At 45.2% G+C, this 22,133-nt stretch overlaps 1 protein-coding gene across 9 annotated transcripts in view; it reads left to right on the forward strand.

The window, feature by feature from the left end:
• The window catches only part of ZNF131 (zinc finger protein 131), a 31,974-nt gene extending 20,712 nt beyond the window's left edge, over positions 1 to 11,262 (forward strand). For 5 of the 9 annotated variants that reach the window (XM_053914642.1, XM_053914632.1, XM_053914650.1 and 2 more), the window contains exons 5-7: positions 816 to 1,501; positions 8,723 to 8,853; positions 9,476 to 11,262. In XM_053914642.1, coding sequence (XP_053770617.1) covers positions 816 to 1,501; positions 8,723 to 8,853; positions 9,476 to 10,162 — 1,504 coding nt within the window. In that variant the 3' untranslated portion in view covers positions 10,163 to 11,262. The remainder of the gene's footprint in view (positions 1 to 815; positions 1,502 to 8,722; positions 8,854 to 9,475) is intronic. The other 4 variants (XM_053914656.1, XM_071219838.1, XM_071219837.1 and 1 more) reach the window with 2 other exon arrangements.
• Positions 11,263 to 22,133: the final 10,871 nt, after the last annotated feature.

The following is a 22,133-nucleotide window of genomic DNA, read 5'->3' on the forward strand; positions in this document are numbered from 1 at the left end:
ATTGTTCGATATTTTCTTCTAGCCTGTGACTTGACTTTGTGTTAATTGTGTATTGCAAAGGGCACAGTTTTTAATTTGCATGAAATCCACTTTATCAGTTTTTGCTATTGAGGTTTTTCTTTTTTGTATGCTGTTTAAGAACTCTTTTACTAACCCAATATTACAAACATTTTCTCCTGTTTCCTTGTAGAAGTTTTGTTTTTTACACTTAATGTGAACCACTTTGAATATTTTGGCGTGTGGTGTAAGGATAACAAAGTTTGTTTTTCCCATGTAGATGACAAGCACCACTATTAAAAAGATGATCTTTTAAAAAAAAATTTTTTTTAATTTATTTTTAGAGAGAGGTGAAGAGAGGGAGAAAGAGAAGGAGAGAAACATCAATGTGTTTGCTACTTACTACACACGCCCCCTACTGGGAACCTGGCCCAAAACCCAGGCTTGTGCCCTGACTGGGAATTGAACCGGTGACCCTTTAGTTCGCAGGCTGGCACTCAATCCACTGAGCCACACCAGCCAGGGCTGATCTCTTCTTTATTAAATTACCTTGGAACCTTTTTTCAGAAGCCACTTGGCTGGGTCAAGTGTGAGTCTGTTTCTGTTCCACTGACCTTCGTGTAAGTCCTGTCACAGGTGTCACACGTCCTGAGTCACTGTGCTTCACAGTCATGCTCAAAGTCGGGTAGTGTGAGCCCTCCAGTCTTGTTTCCTGCCTCTCTGTGTAAATTTTGGGATCAGCTAATCAGTTTTTCCAAAACCTACTAGGGTTTTGATTGATCTTACCAGTTTTTGAATTCGTACATTATATATTTCAGGAACAAAGAAAACTCCGCTCCCCTAGAGGAAACTACCACAGGAAAAAGTGAGGCCAAAAAAAGAAAAATCGCAGAAACTTCAAATGTCATCACTGAGTCATTGCCATCTGTGGAATCAGAACCCGTTGAAATTGAGGTGGAGATCGCGGAAGGCACCATCGAAGTGGAAGAGGAAGGCATGGAGGCGCTAGAGGAGGGCGTGGCTTCTGCCAAGCAGACCGTGGAGTACGTTCAGAGCGTGTCTTCCTCTGACGATTCTGCTCTGGCCCTGCTGGCAGATATTACCAGCAAGTACCGTCAGGGTGACAGGAAAGGGCAGATGAGAGAAGACGGCTGTGCATCTGACCCCACAAGCAAACAGGTAGAAGGTATTGAAATTGTGGAACTTCAGCTGTCACATGTGAAGGACTTGTTCCATTGTGAGAAATGTAACCGTTCATTTAAATTGTTTTACCATTTTAAGGAGCACATGAAATCACACTCCACTGAGAGTTTCAAGTGTGAAATATGCAATAAAAGGTATCTCCGGGAGAGCGCATGGAAACAGCACCTCAGTTGTTACCACCTTGAGGAAGGTGGGGTCAGTAAGAAGCAAAGAACTGGGAAAAAAATTCACATATGTCAGTACTGTGAGAAACAGTTTGACCACTTTGGACATTTTAAAGAGCATCTTCGAAAACATACAGGTAATTAGCATATACCTTACGTTAAAAGTATGTTTTTTCCAAACCACTTCAAGTCTAAATGTCTAAGTCCTTTTTTATTAGCACCACAGAAACCACCTTCTGTATTTTCTTATGTGCAGGCTGAGTACACAGTTTTTATGATGTTAATTTGTTGAAGTACTGATGCTTTGAAAGCAGCATCAGTATCAACTTTGAAAGTAATCATTACTCTTGCACCTTGCCAATTTTTATATTTTTAAAAGAGATATATATGTAAAGTCCAGTTTGTGATGATTTCCCGAGGGTCGTAAGTCATGACATTTTAATTAGGGTGAAACTTCGCTGACTACTTTAGTTTTCCTGTCTTACGTTAACACGTGACGTAGATGAGTACATTTATAAACGGTCCTGGATTTGGCTGTGCCTTTGTGTATGTTTGCTCGTCTGTTTTGGCATGCTAGATAGGTGGGCAGTGCAGGTTCGCCTCCCTCCCACCATGCCGTGGTGAGGTGGTGGTCAGCGGGGGCATGAGGAGGGTCAGGTCTTTATCCTGGAGCCATTGCAGGCACGAGGGAGCAGTCCCAGGGACTCCGCTGTAGGGCGTGTGGCCCTCATGGTTCTGCCTCTACCCCTTGTGCCTGTCTTTTTCCCTGTCCAGTTCCCTGTCCTTGTTCCCACTCCTGAAGCATTCTTTGTAAGCTCTCCTGTCCAGACACAGGAGCTACCACCAATTGCTTGAATGTTGGGGAGTCCCTGAACCCACTAAACAAAGGTGTGGGGGTAGCAGTGAGCTACATGTCAGACGTCTGGACCCTTCTTTCCCAGTCCTCCTTGTATGTGATGGTTGTGACTCTGTGTAGACTGTTAATACAGTGAACACAGGAGAGCTGTCCCACACTGTATAGAATCTATTTGATGCTGGAGGCTGGAGAACTTTTTTTTTTTTAAATATTTGTTTTTAGAGAGAGGGGTAGGGAGGGAGAAGGAGAGGGAGAGAAACATCATTGCACAAGAGAGATATTAATTGGTTGCCTCTTGCCTGCCCCCAGTTGAGGGCCTGACCCACAACCCAGGCATGCACCCCAACCAGGGATTGAACTGGTGACCTTTCTGTTTGCAGGACAATGCCCAACCACTGAGCCACACCAGTCAGGGCAAGTTTAGAGAACTTTGGATGAAATTTTTTAATAGATCCTTCACTGTTCAGAGTCGTTTGCTACACACAGCTTGAAACTGAGATACCAGATAGATTCAAATAATATGGCATCCCTTACTATTCAGATACTTGTTATCACTACTCAGGAACTGAATAAATATGCAGATGGCAAGGGAATCTCATATTGAGTTGGCCAAAAAGTCCGTTTAGTTTTTTCCATAAGATAAAAGACACAGTTTTCATTTTCACCAGTAACTATTGATTTGGATATATTTTGAGTATGTGTCAGCTCTCTCCCGCTATTGGCTTCTAGTGGGTAAAGGCCAGGGGTGCTGCTAAACATCTTCCAATGCTTAAGAGCCCCTCAGCAAAGAATTATTTGGCCAAAATGTCAGCAGTGGCAAGAAACGTCACAAACCACTTTTGACATATTTGATCTGTCATAGCACCTTCTCCATACTCTGCACAAGTCTTGCATTTTTACCTTTCTTGAAATAATAAAGCATAAAGTGCCAAAAAACGTTGGGTATCTTCTTCCATCTTCAGTATTAAAATGGCTGCGCAAAAATTCACCAGGTCCGATGTGTTTGTGTTTTTTAAATGCAGGCTGACAGGATAGCCATCACAGGGCAGCGTAACCAGTTGCTCTGATTGCAGTTAAAGACAGTCCAGCACCACTAGAGCCTTCACACGGGGAAAACTAAACCATCCAGCACTTGCGGCTCAGTGTGGATTCAAGAGGCGTTTTGTTTTTTTCTCTTTTTAAATTGTAGTTGATTTGCAATATTGTATCAAGTTTCTGGTGTGCAGCATTGTGGTTAGACACACATACGTCCTTTACAAAGTGAACCCCCCATAGTCCTGCACCCGCCTGGCACCCCACAGTTACTACAGTAGTGTACCAACTCTACTCCCTGTGCTGCTTTTAACGTCCCCGTGACTGTCCCGTAACTGCCAAGCTGTGCTTCTCGATCCATCACCTCTTCCACCCCGTCCCCCAGCCCCTCCCATCTGGCGGCCGTCAGTGTGTTCTCTGTCTGTGTGACTGTTTCTGTTTGTTCTTTATGGTGCACCTGTGAGGGACATGGCGTTTGTCTTTCTCCATCTGACTTACTGACATTCTACCCTCTGGGGCCCTCAGTGTGGTAGCAGGTGGCAAGCTTTCGTCCTTTTTTACGGCCGTGTGGCACTCTGCCGTGTCCAGTGCGCAGGTGCCCGCTCATGGACACGTAGGTTGCCTCCGCAGCTGGGTCATTGTGCGTGTTGCTGGTTCAACGTGCACTTAACAAGAACGTATGTTCTGCTTTGGGGTAAAATGCTCCAAAAATATCAATTAAATTCTTCTGATCTAGTGTGTCCCTGTAAGGCTGCCATCTCCTTTCAAATTTTCAGTCTGCAAGATCTACCCATTGGTGTCAGAGGGCGCTCACGCCCCCGACTGTGACTGTGTTACTGCCGTGCTCACCCTCTCTGTGCGCATGCTTTACCTAGTTAGGTGCTCCCATCTCAGGTGCCTAAATGCTTGCAGGGTCTGTCGTTTCGTTGTTCTGTTCCCTTTGTCACTGTGTAGTGTCCGTCTTTGTCTCCTACTGTAGGCTTTGTTTTAAAAATCCGTTTTCCGTGGTCTAAGGCCATACCAGCCTGAATGCACCCAATCTCATCTGATCTCGAAAGTGAAAGTCTGTTTTGTGTGATGCAGGCTTTGCTTTTGTTCCATTTGCATGAAATATCTTTCCTGTGCCTGTACTTTCACTCTGACGCTGCTTTTCATCTGCGGCGAGGCTCTCGTGGGCAGCATATGTCTGAGTCTTGTTTTCTTACTCATTCAGCTGCCCTGTGTCTTTTGATTGGAGCATTTAATCCATTTACAGTTAAAGTGATTATTAATAGGTATGTAGTTATTGCCATTATTCATCTTAGTGTCCATATTTATGGTTGGTTTTTTTTTCTTCTTAAAGAAGTCCCTTTAACATTTTTCGTAATACTGATGATAAACTCTGTTATCCTTTTTCTTGTCTGGGATAAAAGACTGTAGGGTACTAATTTGGGTAATTAATAGGTATTTGTGCAATCTTCGGGGGAAATGCTTTCTGGTTTTCAAACATTATATGTCTATACCTGTTGTATGTTTGGAAGCTGACTATAGTTATCGGTCCTTTAAAATATTCATCTCTTTTCATCATCTGTTGGTGAACATTTTGGTGGTAACTGCAGTCATTTAGGGAAAGAATTGACATACCAAAAGCACATTAAATTAGCCCAAGAGCGTAACTTGGTAACTAGTGTGCTTTGATAGGGGTTCCCAGTTCTGCGACAGATAATCACTTGTATGTTACGTCCGAGCAGTGTGACAGTGGAAGTCATTCTCTTTTACCGAAAACATTACCTAGTGACTGACTGGCCTGTGTGAAAATAAGATGACAGATCCTTTTGGAAGTTCTATAGTGTGCTTTCCAAGTCCCGCACTTTGTATTTTGGGCAGAACAGTGGAATATAGAGCTAAAGGACCTTGTTGACTTTCTTTGTCTTTTCTTTTAAAATAATGTGAGGTGACTTCAGTTGTTAGAAATTACAGAACCAGACGCCCAGTGGAGGAACAGTTTAGCAAGCACAGAAAGCAAACTGAACTTGGTTGTCTTTTTAACCTCAATTATTGCACTAATAATTAGTGACGAGATAGTTGCAGATGTGATCAGTGAGCTAGTGAATCAAGAGGAGCGTAAGGAAACATACTTAAGTTGTTTGTATTAATAAAGGATCGATTGTTTTTTCTCATAACAAACTAAGTGTAAAAGAAAACAATCCTCTCCCTATTTTCTACCATCAAAACATACATAATGGCCCCCGTCGGTTTCATATTTTGCATACTTTAGTAGTTTAGTGGTTTGGTTTCTTGTATATTCTTAAAGCATTCACTGTACTCTGTGGCTTGATTTGTGAAACTTGGGCTCTTTGTCCTCTGATTTATTTTGTTTCCATTTGGAAGATAGTAATGATAGTGCCAACCTGCTAGGTCATGGAAATAAAGAAATTGTGGAGTTCCTACCTTCAGGGCACAGTCAGTGTGCCGGGCCCAGTACTGATGGAGGTGAGCCCAGCGTCTTACGGGAATGCCTGCCTGGGCTCCTTTTTTATGACAGAGGAGACAGGGTGGCTTCCCAGAGGCTGCAGGAGCTGGCCAGGCGCTGAGCATCCCAGGAAATGACGGGAAGCACACACAGGCATAGACAAGTGGGGAAGCAGCTCGTTACAAGCTCGGCTAGACGGTTATTACGGCTCGAGGACTGGGTCCAAGTAAAGGGAGGCCAGGAGGTGCCGCTGACGGGTCAGGACTGCTGGCAACGTGGCATGCACTTAAGCAGGCACTGCGGGTTGTCCCAGAGCGCAGTTCAGGGGACAGAGGAGGCAGTGGGAGGGGAGGCTAAGAGCACATTGGTGATTGTGTTTTTGCAAGTCCTGTAAATGAGTTTGGATTTTATCTCGGAAGGTCCTGGTCATTTTAAAGACATTTAAGCCAGAAAAAGATCTCTTCAGATTTGTTTTAGAGAGGTGCCTGGCAGGATGGGTTGGGGTGGTGAAAGCTTCTAGGTCTCATTAGGAAGCTTTTGGAGTGAAGGGGCTGAGTATAGGCAGTGATGGCGGCAGTGTAACAGTAATACGCAGAGCCGACAGGATTTGGTGATGGGTGAGATGTGGGGTAAAGGAGGGTGACGCCCAGCTTTCTGATTAGGGTGGCTGCCTGACTGGAAGCTAATTCACCTAGAAAAAGAGAGAGGGTGAGCACTTTGCGGGTGGGGGAGACCTCAGATGGCGTCCCTGTGGGATCCAGTGTGAAAGACAAGCGAAAGGGGGCCTCTGACCATGTTTTCCAGTGGTGGTCTCCCGGGCTCCCAGAGCGGCAGTGTGCAGTCATGGAAGGGTGGGCCTGGGGGTCTGAGCCAGATCCCTGCCCCAGTCCTGGCCTTGGCCAGCCCGAGGACCTTGACAGGCCACTCGTCCTTGGGCTGCGCCTTGTCTGTGTAAATAGGGGTAACGATACCTGCTTTACAGGTCTGTGGCAAGTGAGAGGACACGACAGGAGCACTCTGAAGACTGAGTTGTCTGCCCGGCTAAAACATGGTTAACCTGTTGCTATTTTTAGATCTTACTGGGCCCATTAGACTAATTTTTTCAGTAGCGAAAGCTCAGGTGACCTGCGGTATAAAGTGCCCCTCCTCCTTCAGCAGTGCCCTCCAGAACTGACGGCCGCCCCCCATTCTCGCACTCCTCCTTCCAGTGGAGTCTCTGCGTTTCCGGGGAGCCGCAGAGAGAGAGACACAGAGCTCTTACGAAGACAAGCCGGAGCCTGCAGTGCAGCGCTGTGCTATTTAATTTTTCTTGAACTCTCTTTGATATACAGAGCATTCGTGAATCCACCTCATGTATGTCACTGTGTCCGCCTGGCACTCGCACGTATGAGTACGCAGCAATTTATTTCACCTCTCCTACTGGTACATATGTAGATTGATCTAATCTCTCTTTTTTTTTTTAATTTTTAGATTTTATTTATTTATTTTTTAAATTTATTTTTAGAAGGGAAGGAGGAAGAGGGAGAGAAAGATCAGTTGCTTCTTGTACACACCCTGACGGGGGACCAAACCCACAACCCAGGCATGTGCCCTGACCAGGGACCAAACTGGCAACCTTTCGCTTTGCAGGACAGCCCCCAGCCCACTGAGCCACACCTGTCAGGGCTGTTCCTGCTCTTTTACTGTTGCAGACTATGCAGCAGGAAGTATACTCATACGTGCATCTTTGTGTACGTGTTCAAGTAATTGAACTTTTCAGAGCTGAGACCTGGATCCCACTCAGATGTCTCCTCCGAGACCGTGTTCCATCCGTCATTCCAACCCCTTCTCTCCTCTTCCACAGGCTCCTTCTCAACAAGTAGATCAATAATGCCTCTTCCAGCTTGGAGAACCTCTCATCGACTTGTCCCCCTCTAGCCACCTCTTGTCTTTACTTCCAAGCCTCCTTGAAAGGATTTTTCTGTACGGACTTTGTGCCGACTTGCCTCTTACTCACCCTCCTTGTCCCACTGCAGTCTGGCTCCCGGTGCTGCACCCCGCTGACACTGTTCTTGCCAGGGTGTGACAGCCCCTGGTTACCTGCCTGACGTTCGCTTGGCCCTGTTTCTTTTACCCGCCTTCTTTAAAGCCCCTCAGTGTTTTCTGCTTCTGGCGGTTCTGTTTCTGTTTCCTTTGCTGCCTCATCAACCTGCTGTTTTTAACTTGGTATTTCATTGGGTTCTGTCTTGGATTCTCCTATCACATAACACACTGAGTTTGATCCACATCACAGGGTTCTGTTACCACCGGAAGCAACTCCTGTTCTGTCCATCAGTCCACCTTCTATTTGGCTCCAGGTTTGTCTGTACAGCTATCTCCTGGACTTTTCCAGTTTGCTCTCAGTGCCTCGAACTTAATGGACGCAATGCCGCATTTACAGTCTTTCCCAGCACACCCCCCTCCAGACCTTCTTGGACTCTCCTGTCCTTTATTCTGGTTGGTATTCCAGGCCAGAGATCTGAGAGCCATCACTGATACGTCCCTCTTTTCCCCTCACCCACCATGCTGTTTACCCTTCTGTGCCGTGGCCTAGATCAGCCTTTCTTCTTGTCTGCCCTCTCGTTCTGTTGCAGGCACCACTGACCACTCCCCTCTCCGTGCTTCCACCTCCCCACTGCCCCCGTGTCTGTAGCAGGCCTTCTCCAGGGCATTGTGGGTGGTGCTTTCATGCCGTTCATCTCCATGAAATACCCTGGCCTGTGACATGAAGTTTTTAAAAACAAGGACAATTTATTAATCCTCATCACATAGCATGTGGTCTGGTACATAGGAAATGCTCAGAAATGCTTGTGGGGTGGACAGGGGTGCACTTCCCCAAAATAGAGATTGATCTTAATGTTTGCTAAGGGAAAGTAGACAGTTCCTTAAGAAATGCAAAAATATGGAACAGAACTTAGATCTGAGTTTCATCAGAAGAATCAACTTGTTGGCTTTTTCTGTTTATCTTAATTGTGGATATAATTTTTTCTATTCTAATAGGTGAAAAACCTTTTGAATGTCCAAACTGTCATGAACGATTTGCTAGAAATAGCACTCTCAAATGTCACCTGACTGCATGCCAAACTGGAGTTGGGGCAAAAAAGGGAAGAAAGAAGCTTTACGAATGCCAGGTATGTGTGGCTGTAGTCTGTCCTTAGCAGAGGAGTTCGTACTGAACTCCTGAAGTGAACTCCTGAAGTGAAGGGTAGCAGAGCCTAGAGCAGAGGGTTAGTGCGGAGAGCTTGGCAAGAAATGAGAGGAAAGAACGTCATTGTCTGGATTTTACAAGGGGGTTATAGTGGCCCCCCTTGTAAGACCCTAACCCTGTGTGACACCGGTGTCAGTAAAGTCAGTAAAGAATCGCAAGTGGTGTGACACTAGGCAGGAGGGGAGCGGCGAGGGGCAGGCCAGCTGTCATCAGTTCTTCTGTGATTAGTGCGTGGCTGTAATTTTGTTACTATGACAAATATAATTTACTTATTTTTTTAGAATTCTTAAAGACATTTAAACAATGAAGGCAGTATTAAAATGTTTCCCAAAATATATTTAATTTGTTAGCTACATCAGCTATAAAATCAAATAAAATAATCATGAAATCTCTTGGACCAGATTACATTACAAATATCATATTCATAACATTTTTAGAAAAACCTTCAACTCTTCTGGAGAATAAATGAATCTTTTTTTAATCCTTTTTTCCTTCAGTTTGAATATCAAGTATTGTTAACAAGGTTTTGTGTTTGGTGATTTCAGGTCTGCAACAGTGTGTTTAACAGCTGGGACCAGTTCAAAGATCACTTGGTAATACACACTGGAGACAAACCCAACCATTGTACTTTATGTGACTTGTGGTTTATGCAAGGAAATGAATTAAGGAGGCATCTCAGTGAATCGCATAATATTTCTGAGCGTCTGGTAACTGAAGAAGTTCTTTCAGTGGAAACCCGTGTGCAGACTGAACCTGTGACCTCCATGACTATTATAGAACAAGTGGGGAAGGTCCACGTGCTACCGCTGCTTCAGGTTCAGGTGGACTCAGCACAAGTGACTGTGGAACAGGTCCATCCGGATCTGCTCCAGGACAGCCAAGTGCACGACGCGCACATGAGTGAGCTTCCGGAGCAGGTCCAGGTGAGTTACCTAGAAGTGGGTCGCATTCAGACTGAAGAAGGCACGGAAGTGCACGTGGAGGAGCTGCATGTCGAACGGGTAAATCAGGTGCCCCTGGAAGTCCACACCGAGCTTCTAGAAGCAGACTTGGATCAAGTGACCCCTGACCTCATGAACCCAGAGGAACGGGAGCCGAGCCAAGAGGATGCCACTGAGGCAGCCGGAGAAGTTCAGGAGGACGCCGTGGGTTTAGAGACCGGGCCAGCGGTGGGTTCTCAAGCTGAAAGTACAGGAAATGAGAACAGAACACCTGTGCCGGTTTTAGAATGAACAACAAATGAATATATTTTTAAACATATGTGTTGGGTTTTTGAACTGATGCTGGGCAGTGTGACTGTCCTTGAGCTAACAGACAAGTGGACCAAAGTTAAACTCTTTTCTGTTGTGCTGAACTGTTTCTATTGAAACAACCTGATTTCTCCTCCTGGCTAATGCCACAGAGGAGGGATGTTTCTTGTAAGTGAATGGGAAGTTTTGAGAAGTATATTTCTGGAAACTTAAATGGATTATATTCTTATATGGTTGGGTACGAATGTATCTATTTTCATTGTGGTAAGGGTTCCTTCCCCCTTTTCTTTCCCAGGTTGTGTTCTTTCTCAGTTTTTTCATGTTGTAAAATCAAACATAAGATCATTAGAATACAAGCACTTGTATTCTGATGCATGTTAGAATTGAATCTGTAGGAACACGGGCTGCATGAAGAAAAGTGCATCGTTACTGTGCAGTTAACTTCTGGCTTCCGGCTTTCTTCGGTCTGAACAGCATCTCGTCCACCCTGGCAGTCACAGGCGTCGGCTCTGCAGCAGAAGCAGCGGTGGCGGCAGCAGGATTTCCAGAATGTAAAAACAATCCACACCCATGTGCCTTTTCAGAAGCAACTAAACTTCTATAAAGCATCTCTGGTTCTTTCAAAGTGTGTGTTACGAGGAGCGGTGTAGATGATGCTGTGTAGTACTTTATATTTTTGCTTATGATGGCAACTACCAATTCTTTTTCACTTAAGTTAGGTTGAGAATTTCATTTAATGGCAGCCAAAGGGCCATTTTCAATTGGGAAAAATTCATTTCTATCTGTGGTAAACTTTATTTTGGTTGAAAAATTGCACTAGTACTTTACCACCAGATAAAAAAAAAAAGATGAGCATCATTTAAAAATTAATGTATTTAAAATAAAGTACAGAGAAAAACATGTATATAAGATATCAGGCTTTGTTTTGAGTGGATCTTTTCCCCAACCTTAATGTAAAGGTCTTGTGCTATAACTTTTAAAGCCATACAGATAAGAGTGCTAAACTGTGGACTTAAAAGTAGGTGTGTAAATATTTTTAATCAGTATTACTTGGAAAATAAAATAGCAACCGCATAAACCAATATGCTATTTTCTTTACCTGTTAAATATTGGGAGATACTTACATTTTTAAAGTAAACTGTAAAATTATGTGTTCATGGCTCTTTTTTTTTTTTCCTCAATTACCAGTGTGGAAGTTGGTTTATGGTCAGAGGCGTTTTCTGATTTGTATTATCATGACTTTATACACCAACACTGACGTGACTGATAACATCAGTTGAGGTATAAAATTCTCAGTACACACTTCCAATCCCCAAAGACTAGTTTAAAAAGAGGAAGGAGGAAGAGGGTGGTATTTGTAGTTAGTAAACGGTGGGCACAACTGCCTATTTTTGAAATAACTTTTTCCACTTACTAGCATGTTAAATTCAAAGAATCAATTCAACTTAACCGTTTTTTGGTAATCCTGGTATTAAATGTATCTCACTTACAAAGTCACTGAAGAGAATGGCTCCCCAGAACTGGGGAAGTCAGAGATTTAGAGGTACCAGGAATGGGACACAGGGGTTTTTTATTTGTTTTTAAGATTATTTTATTTTTAGGCAGTGGGGAGGGGAAGGAGAAAGAGGGAGAGAAACAGTGTGTGGCTGCCTCTCGTGGCCGCCCCCCCCCCCCCCCCACCGGGGACCTGGCCCGCAGTGCAGGCGTGTGCCCTGACTGGGAATCCAACCAGCAACCCTTTGCTTCACAGCCTGACACTCAGTCCACTGAGCCACACTAGCCAGGGCAGACACTGTGTTTTTAAGATAAAAAATAGATATGAGCATTATCTTTGTTTTAAATATATTTTATTTATATTTTATGCTATTAACGCTCGTCCTGATTTTCTTCTTTTCCCTGGGTTCCACCCAGCACAACCCCCACTCCCCAGGCAACACCACCCCCCCCCCCCCCGTTCATGTCCATGGGTCATGCATATAAGTTCTTTGGCTGCTCCATTTACTATGCTGTACTTTACATCCCCATGGCTATTCTGTGACTACCTATTTGTACTTAATCCCCTCACCTCTTCACCCGTTCTCCTTTTCCCCTATCGCATTGGGCAACCATCACAATACTCCCATGATTCTGTCTCTTGTTTGCTTAGTTCTTTAGATTCAATTGTTGATAGATTTCTGTTTTTTGCCATTTTATTCACAGTTTTGATCTTTTTCTTAAATAAGTCCCTTTAACATTTCATATAATAATGGTTTGGCGATGATGAACTCCTCTAGTTTTTCCTTGTTTGGGAAGCACTTTATCTGCCCTTTGATTCTAAATGGTAGCTTTGCTGGGTAGAGCTATCTTGGCTGTAGGTCCCTGCTTTTCATGACTTTGAATATTTCTTGCCCGTCCTTTCCAGCCTGCGAGGTTTCTTTGGAGAAATCAGCTGATGGTCTTATGGGAATTCCCCTGTAGGTAACTAACTTCTTTTCTCCTGCTGCTTTTAAGATTCTCTTTATCTTTAACCTTTGGCGTTTTAATTATGATGTGTCTTGGAGTGGGTCTCTCTGTATCCATCTTGTTTGGGAGTCTGCTTCCTGCACTTGCATGTCTAAATCCTTCACCAAATTAGGGAACTTTTCTTTCATTATTTTTTCAAATAAGGTTTCAATTTCTTGCTCTTCCTCTTCTCTTTCTGGCACCCCTATGATGAGAATGAACCCCTTGAAGTCCTAGAGGCTACTTACACTAACCTCATTTGGGGGGATTCCTTTTTGTTCTGATTGGTTTTTTTGCTTATTATGTTTCATATCATTGATTTGATTCTTGGCTTCATCCACTCCACTGTTGTTTCCCTGTAAATTGTTTTTTATTTCAATTGGTGTATCCTTCATTTCTGATTGGATCTTTTCTATGCTGCTGAGGTCCTCCCTAAGTTCTTGAGCATCCTTGTAACCAGTGATTTGAACTCTGCATCTGATAGATTGCTATCCCCATTTTGTTTAGTTCTTTCTCTGGAGTTTTGATCTGTTCTTTCATTTGGGCCATGTTTCTTCGTCTCTTCATTTTGGCATCCTGCCTGTGTTTGTTTTCTATATTTTAGGTAGAGCTGCTTTGACTCCGTGTCTTGGTAGTGTGGCCTAATGTAGTAGGTGTCCTATGGGGCCCAAGTGGCACAGCCTCCCCTATCACTGAAGCTGGGTATTCGAGGTGCACCCTTCATGTGGGCTGAGTACACCCTCCTCTTGTAGTTGAGCCTTGGTTGCTGTTGGCAGATCAGTGGCAGGGATTTACCCTTGCCACTCGGGCAAGGACTGGCTGTAGCCGCAAACCACCAACCTCTGCTCTCTGGAGGGTCAGCTGTGCAGGGGCAGGGTGATGGTGCTCCAGGGTGGTCTGTAGCTGTCCCTGTGTGCAGGCCCTGGGGTTTCCTGGGTGGTGCAGGCCAAGGTCAGCCCCCACCTATGTTTTGCCCAGGGCCACCCTGCCTGAGGTATAAAGCAATCCGAAATGGCTGCTACTTGTACTGGGCTTGGAGATTCCCAGGTGAAGCCAAGCTGTGACTCTAGGCTGGCTGCTGCTAGTTCTGGGCCTGGGGCTCACTGAGGCCAGTTGTTGCTTGTTTGAGAGGAGTTAGGAAGTTGTGAAGCATGAGCCAGGACCAGCCATCCATATGGAAAAGCAGCTTCGGTGGGCCTGTAAGTTGGGTGTGATGGACCCTCTGTAGATCTCCAAGGCAAGTCAATATTAGCCAGGTTGATGGAGTCTCAGATGTGGCACCAGCTTGCTGGCTCTGTGGGGCGTACAGTTTAGAAAAAGGACAAAGGCCTCTGCCCATCTTGTTGCCAGACACTTCATTTCCTCCCTATGTACCACTGGTGCCTTTCAAGCTGCTAACCTGTTCCTGGAGCTCAGAGGAGTGAGTCTGAGGAGGTGAGTCCGTGAGTGGGTGCTTTAAGGGAAATTGCTCCAGAAGTTTCTTCCACCAAATCAATACCCATTGGTGTTTGCAGCCAGAAGTTATGGGGACTTCTCCTCCTGGCTCTGGAACCCTGGGCTGGGGGGCCTGTTTGGGCCTGGGACTCCTCGCTCCCAAGATACCCCAAGTTTTTATCACCATGTATGGATGTGAGACCAGCCCGTTTCTCATCTGCGCCCCTCCTACCAGTCTGGGTGGATGTGGTTTCTTTAATTCCATAGTACTCGGTTGCATTCAACTCGATTTCTGTCGGTTCTGACTGATGGTGGTTCTGTATCTTAGTTGTAATTTGATGTGGTTGTGCAGAGACAAGCCCTGTCTGCTTACCCCGCCGTCTTGACCAGGAGTTTGAGCATTTTCAAGCTTAGAGTTTGGCAGCTGGGTACCTACTATAAAGCATATATATATATATTCATATATATATGGTTATATATAATATATAGTAATATATATAATCATGTATGTATGTATTTTTTTCTTTGAAGTCAAATACTGATGAAAGAATTACATCTTCAATTTGTCTTACAATGTCCATATTCCTGAGATAGCTGTAGTTTAAAAAAAAAAATCCTGCCCTGGCTGGCGTAGCTCAGTGGATTGATCATGAGCTGTGAACCAAAGGGTCACCCATTGGATCCCCAGTCAGGGCACATGCCTGGGTTTCGGGCCAGGTCCCCAGTGGGGGCCACGTGAGAGGCGACCACACCTTGATGTTTCTCTCTTTCTCCCTCTGTCTCTCTCTCAAAATAAATAAAATCTTTTTAAAAAGATTCTTGATAGTGGTCTCAAGCACTCAAATTACTAGTAAATTTCAAACGCTGGCAACAGCTCCTGCTGTGCCTTGAAGCCAAGGTATGACAAGGTTTATTCTTAATCTTTCACAAGCTTTGACCACAAGGTGGAGATCAGGGATAAAGGCCCAACAAAGGTAAAGTTACCGTGTGAGTTCAGATTCGGCAAGGCCTTCCAAGGCGGTTTGGGGGGCAGGTGTAGTTCATTTTATTTTTTCCACAAGGTGAGAAAGGCTATGTCCACGCTCTCCACATGCCGGGAAATTTGATTGCAGAGGAGAGGAAAGCTACCCACTGGTGATAAACCTTATCGACTTGTAGTTTGCAAAGCATATTACACATAACACAGCTATTCAAGTCTTCCAGTACTGAACTGGATTTTTTGTTCCTCCCACTTCTTTACTCCTGCTGAGGGCTTTAGCTGGGTCTACAGCGTGCTAGCGTAGCGGGGCAGGGAAGTGCCTGACCTCAGTCCTCACCGGAGTCCCAGGGGCACTGGCCAGTGATGGAGCCCCTTGTCTCTCCCACGCTCCCCTGTTCCCAGGGCAGTTCTGTTCTCCTACCCCAGTGGGTTTCCGTCACTTCAGACACCACTGAGTTAGCCAGGACTCCAGAGGTTGCGATCACAAGACAAGACTGCCCCCACTTTAGATAGGATAGCAGCATTCTGCCTGGCCACGTACACAGCGGCGCGTCTCACCCCCTCAGGTTCAATACTTCACCAGAATGACGAGCTCGAGAAAACATGTATTAGGATGCAACCCTTAAATGTACTAATACCTAAGTTGTCTTAAGGGATGCAACCCAGAAATAGCCAAGTGCAAGAGGTGCCTGGGGCAAGGGGCAGTTGCAGGGGGTGGGGGCAGAGCTTCCTCTCCTGGGGCTTCTCCCTCCCAGCACCTGGGTGTGTTCCACCTGGAAGCTCCCTTGACCGTCTTCATTAAAGTTTCATTGCCTAGACAGGGTTGATGAAATCATTGCCCATTGGCTATTGAACTGTCCTCTTCCTCCTTCCCTGGAGATCTTGGGGTGGCGCTGATAGTTCTCCCATCCAAGTACTAACCAGGCCTGACCCTGCTTAGCTTCTGAGATCAGATGAGATCAGGCACGTGAAGGGGGGTGTGGCCGTTGACTGGAGCTGACAGTTCTGATGCTCCAGTGTGGTTGGTTCCTCGGGCAGCCGAGGCCAAGAGTCACTAATTGTTAGCATAAACTCAGGTTTGGACAAAAGGGGCTTATTAGGAATAAAGAAATAGGATGGCGTATCAAGAAATTCCAAGGGTTTTAGGAGCTAAGTGCCAGGAACCAGGGACCACGACCAAATATGTTTTTTTATACCACACCTACCATCTAAGAGTCAAAGGAGAACTAAACTGAACCCTAATGTCAATGCATTTAAAGCCTAGAAATCCTCTGAATTGGTATAAAACCAGAAGGTTCTTATTATAGTCTCGCTAGTTTAAAAAGGCTGCCATCTTCCTGTACGATTGACGTGGGCATACTTCCACGGTGATGTAAAAGCTCCCACTACATTGATTTGGAAGTGAAGATTTCAGGATCTGAAGCGTCGGTGAAGGTCCTCCAGACTAATTGTCCACGTCTGTAGCACCGCGAGTAAGCCAACAGTACTGCCTGAGGCCCCAATGTAGGCAGCAGTCTCCGCCAGAAAATCAAGTGGGTTTAATGCATGTGTTCAATTTAACAGTGTTGGTTGTTCTAATGAACGATCAGACCGTCATTAAGGTGTGTACGTGGAGACAGTGTTCTATAGCGGTCGTGCAAAATTACAGGAGGGGCCTGACCTTGGCAGGCTGACTCTTTTGGACAAAATGCAATAGCTTGACCTTCATCAGTGACATTAGGGGAGGGAAACCAGGCTGGATGTGTTCCAGGTGGAATGAGCTGTGCTCCCACACCAACAAAGTTTGTCATAAAGGATTCAAATGAGGAGCAGCAGGAATCAAAACTTTCAAACCCTCACCACCACCATTTATTGGGGTCCTTTCTAGTCAGTAGCCTAGAAGTGTATTGCTTTCAAAGTTAAATGCGAAGCTGGCATTACCTACTGTAAATGTATTCTGAATTTACAGGATCTCTTAAAATTACTCCATGTTCTATAAATGTTTCTTCATAAATTCTGTTGGCACGGTAAATAGGGAGACAGCCTGTGAATTCAATACCTTTTTTCCTCCTCCCCTTTCCTGCAACCTAGTATGGCACACACTTATGGAAATGAAGCAATGCCCACCTGATATCTGTACCAAAATGTAGGCTAGGAAAGAAGAATGTCAGTGTAACATAATAGCATCGTTTATGAATCACTTATTATGTGTCAAGCACTCTACAGTGAATCATCTTGGTGACTTCATGAGGTCTATGCAAAGGGAGGAACCTACGAGGAGGAGGAGATGAGGAACCGCTAATGAAGGGTGGAGCCAGTATTTGAAACCAGGAGCTGACTCTGCAGACCGCACTCTTCCTCCTGAATCGCAGCTACTACTGTTGAGCTCTCTGCAGTTGGTGACGCTGGACTGCACGGAGCATAGGCAAAAACACCAGCTTGCTTTCTGGAACCCATGCCAGCCCTTGATGATGGGGTCAGGGGTGCAGGAAACGGGAGCTACGTGCTGGCCAGATATGGGCAGCAACTTGCATTTGGAGCTCTCTTCACCTTGAGATGACGTCCTGTAGGCAGTGGTTCTCCAGCCTGAGTGTACATCGGGATTGTCCACACACCCGCCACCGGCCCCCACACCCACAGTTGCTGACTCAGTTGGTCTGGGTTAGGGCCTGAGAAATAGCATTGCTAACAAGTTCTAGGTGATGCTGTTAGTCCTGGACCCACACTTGGAGGAAACGGATGTAGGGCACCTCAAGGGTTCACAGAGGACTAGCCAGTGGCATGAACCTTTTTGCAGTCTCTTCAGGTTCATAGGGTGGCCAGGTGCTACCCTAATGGGATACTTTCGCTTTGTCCGGGTAACTCAGATAGACTTTAAGACAAAATTTAGCTAACGTGTGCTAAGAAGTAAATGTCAATGCATGAATTCACTTAAGAGAGGAGCTGATGATGAACTGCGTTGGGAGGCTTGGTAGACTGACTTCCAGATTAGCGCAGTGGCTGTGCCCTGTGAAACATAGTTACCTGTTAGAGCTAAGAACAACTGTGGGGGGATAATGTGGGCTCAGAACCCTAGCCCAATGGAAATGGTGCTTATTAAAGACGAAAGAGTAAAATAAAGCAAAGGTAATGATTCAGATTTGATCTTTATAACTTTTCATAGAGATCATTTTGCCTCAAGAGTATCAGTGGGCCCAGAGCCTTCGGCTACCCTTCATTGTCCAATTATGAACGGACCAGCGCTAATTACAAGAAAATACTACAGTAGTTGCCAAACATGGCTACATATTCAAGAAAAGTTGGTAGTATAGTTGCTGCTATAGTGAGACTCTCAGGAACTCATAATCAAAATTATTTTTGTAATAAAAATTCCTCAAGGTCACAATTTGGTTTCTTCTCTGTTGTATTTTACCTTTAGGAAGAATGTTCAATATTGAACGTTCATGACTAAATGATGAGGCAGGACAATGTAAAGTGAACTTTTAAAGTTTCCCATAAAATTAAGATTTTAATAAATACTAATTGTTGTGATTCAATTTTCAACTAACAGTTGCTGTGAAATAGTATGAAATGGCATTCTCATACTTCCGCCTCTTATCGAGGTTTATAAAGCCAGCATGTAGGCTGAACAGCTGACTGATTACAGGCCAAGACAGAATCAATGAAATAGAAGACCGTTCTGAAGAAATTACTCGGCATGGAAAAGAAGGTAAACAGAAGATAAACATCTGGAAAACAGGAGAAAAGACATGAGGTAGACACAGACCCTGAACAGGATAAATTAGACAAATTTTCCTAGAACAGGATATGCCTTTCTGAGTTGCAGATTGAACTCGATAACACTATGCAGTCTTTTCCTGCCTCCTCTCCCAGGGTTTGTCAAATGTCCCTACCAGAGGCAGGCATCCCCACGAATAGCCCCAGTTCGCATTCAGCAGGGATGTGGTGTAGCAGGTAACTGAACGACCAAAAATGGGAGTGGAATGTGTCTGTATACCCTAGAACAACACCAAATAGGCAGAGATCCCTCAGAACTTGCAATAATCGTCATAATAGCTACCACTGATGAAGCACTTGTTAGAGGAGGCTCTGGCCTGCTTTGAGCCTCACCACTTAGAGAGCGTGCTGAAAGGACTTCTGCACATTTTCAGTAGGTGATCCTTTTGGGAACTGCCCTGCCTATTATAGAAACTGTAACCCCTCCTGGCTAAGGCTGAGTAACAAGAGCTTGGGACCATAAGCCACTTAGGAGACAAAGCTTATCTTCCTTGTAGGGGCTCCGCCTCTGCCCCCTTTCACCTCACCCTGCTTGGCCCTGGGGGGGAAGGACTGGTTAGCGAATGATGGGTAAGATTCCTCAAAGGAGGGACGGCCTAAGACAGGCTCGGTCATGAAGGGGCCCTCAGGGAAGGACTTAGGGGGCTATAGAGAAAGGGGGTGATGGACCCTCGCCCCTCGGCTTTGACATAGCGTGAGTTCTCATTCTGTCTGCAAGAAGTCCCCTAATCTCTTGGCTGCCTTACTTTCCCTCCCTGACTTAAGCCTGAAACAATGACAGGGGTGGGTGCGGCCCTGTGCTGGAAAGGGTGGGTTCCCTGGGGTGATCAGGCCTAAGAAAGAATGCATAAAATCCTATGAAACCTACTTTGCTAAAACCCTCAGTTTAAATGATAAGGGTCCAAGCATGAAATGAGTTTGTTCCCCAAAGTTTTATGTCCCTTTAACTATATGACCCTGGCTCAGAATAAGCCCTCAGAGTTCTTTGAATGTTATCTATTATTTCATCATTTCTGCCTGACCATGATTGATGAGCTTTACATATAAACCCTGTATTCCTATGCAAATTAAGCCAATAAAAAAGCCTGTCCAGGCAAGGGTTGGGGCGCTCTCCTCTTGAGAGAGTGGCCGTGCCATCCCTTTTCCTCCACAGGCCTCTGTAGTCCACGTGAATTTGTCTCGTCTCAGCCACGCCACAGACACTGCAGGCCGGCATCCGCATCAGGTCCTCCTGCCGGCCGCCGCCCATGGACAACAGGTTAAGAAAACCTAGTTTTTTACCTGTCAGAAATTTTTTTCTCATTAATTGTCACACCACCATCCAGATTACAGACAAGGAAGGAAAGTGAGGTCAAGGTGCAGTGTTATGACTGACAAGTCAAAACTTTCAGCCACTGTCCATGTTTCTCGAAGCGTATAGAACGAGTACCTCCTGCATTAGAATCACCTGCGGCTGTTTCTAAGGCTGTATTTGCTGCCAACACAGGGAAGCACGGTTTAGATAAGTACATTTTTAAATTCTTTGAGAGAGAGAGGGGGAGGAGGGAGGGAGGGGAGGGGAGGTAGATCTGTGTTCCACACATGGATTCTCTGGTTGATTCTTCCAGGTGCCCTGACCGGGGATCAAACCCGCAACCTTGGCGTATCCAGATGATGCTCAACCAGCTGAGCTAGACGGCCAGGACCCAGATAACTAAATTGTAATGAGCTCCCCAATAACCAGGAAACTACCTACGCTATCTTTCTAGATCTGACAGGTCCATCACTCCTTTTGGAAAATAATCTTTTTCTGAGATAAGTATTTTTCTAAAAACAAAACAAAACACTGGAAAATATTAAGATCACTTAAATCACCTGTGATTCCACCAGCTAACAAAACATCCTGTTTGGTAACTTTAGTTTTTTTTCTTAATATGTTGAAAATATTTTTTCCATACTATTCAAAACAAGAAATTTTAACTTCTGTTACACCGTAATCAACTTATTGTCGACTGGCCCTTTTGGGAGAAAAACAACACCTTTTCAAGTGTAAGCGAGTTGAATGGGAAGTCAGTCCTCTACAGCTGTGGGTCCCAGGACTCTCAAGGGAAGGGAAGACAGGAAGGAAAGGCTTCTCACATGTGAGAAGGAACTGGTCCTAGCAGCATGGCTCCAAGAGAAATGGGGTGTTGGGGACGGGGTGGGGGGGTGCACCTGGAATGGAATCTGGCCAGCGGGCTTTGGAAGCTGTCTCTGATGCTGAGTTTAATTTTCCTTTTCAGTGGTAGTCTCTAGAACCTTTGGGGCCCCCAGAATCTAGCGTGATGGGTGGGCCTATGCCAGGTTTGGTGTTTCTAAGCCATTTCCTTATGACATCCTATCCCGTGTGTTGTCATGTTACAGAATTCAATGACTATTTTATATTATGTTGTTTAAAATGCAAAGTCTCATCCTGTATTTTATTGCTTTAAAAGAGAAGAGACTGATGGCATGTATTATTTTAAAGATGACTCTCCTGGTCAAAATCCGCCTGACCTTTGAGAAGAGGGCTGCCCTGCAAAGACGACCCCTCTCACAGAGCCCCTGTCCCACACAGGCCGACGGCCTCTCCACTCTCATGACCAGAAACTCATTGCCGTTTCTCTTGGCTTCTTGCCACGCTCCAGGGCCAGTCTGTGGAGCTGTCCAAGGTTTTGTTTCCTGCCCTTCCTGCTCCAGGCCCCTTTCAGCATCACACAAAGAGGCAGCAGAGGGTAGTGAAGAAAAAGACAGACTCTGGAGTCCGACTGCCTGGGTTTGAATCCTAGCCCCAGCACTAGACTTCGGTGTGACTGTGAGCAAGTCAAACCACCGTCTGGGCCTCAGTTTCCCCATCTGTCAAAATGGATGGAAAGAAGAGTAACTAACTTGTTAGCTTATTTTGAGGATTTAATCATCTTTGTGAAAGTACTTATAACAGTGCCTGGCAAACAGGGGGGAAAAAAAGGAATCTTTGGGTTCCCTGATTTCTACCATAAAAGGATTTTAACGCTCTGCTTTTTCTCTCCTCAGCATTCTTGCGTTTGCACACATTGCCCCGGTGACCATGAACACAGGATCCGGGAGCATGGGGAGGGAGACAGAGTGCTCAGGGAGCTGGGACGTAGAGTGGCTGGTCTTGGTTCTGCCATTAACCAGCTGTGTGACCCTTGCTAAGTTAACTGACTTCTCTGACCTCAGGCTCCTCCTCTGTAAAACGAAGGACTTGAACTTCCATAAATAAACTCTATGCTTTCAGTTTTCTATGAATTGCATTCCGGGCTCCACACTCAAGTCGATGCCTCG

The sequence above is a fragment of the Desmodus rotundus genome, chromosome 1, assembly GCF_022682495.2.
Source record: "Desmodus rotundus isolate HL8 chromosome 1, HLdesRot8A.1, whole genome shotgun sequence".
Classification (NCBI taxonomy): Eukaryota; Metazoa; Chordata; class Mammalia; order Chiroptera; family Phyllostomidae; genus Desmodus; species Desmodus rotundus.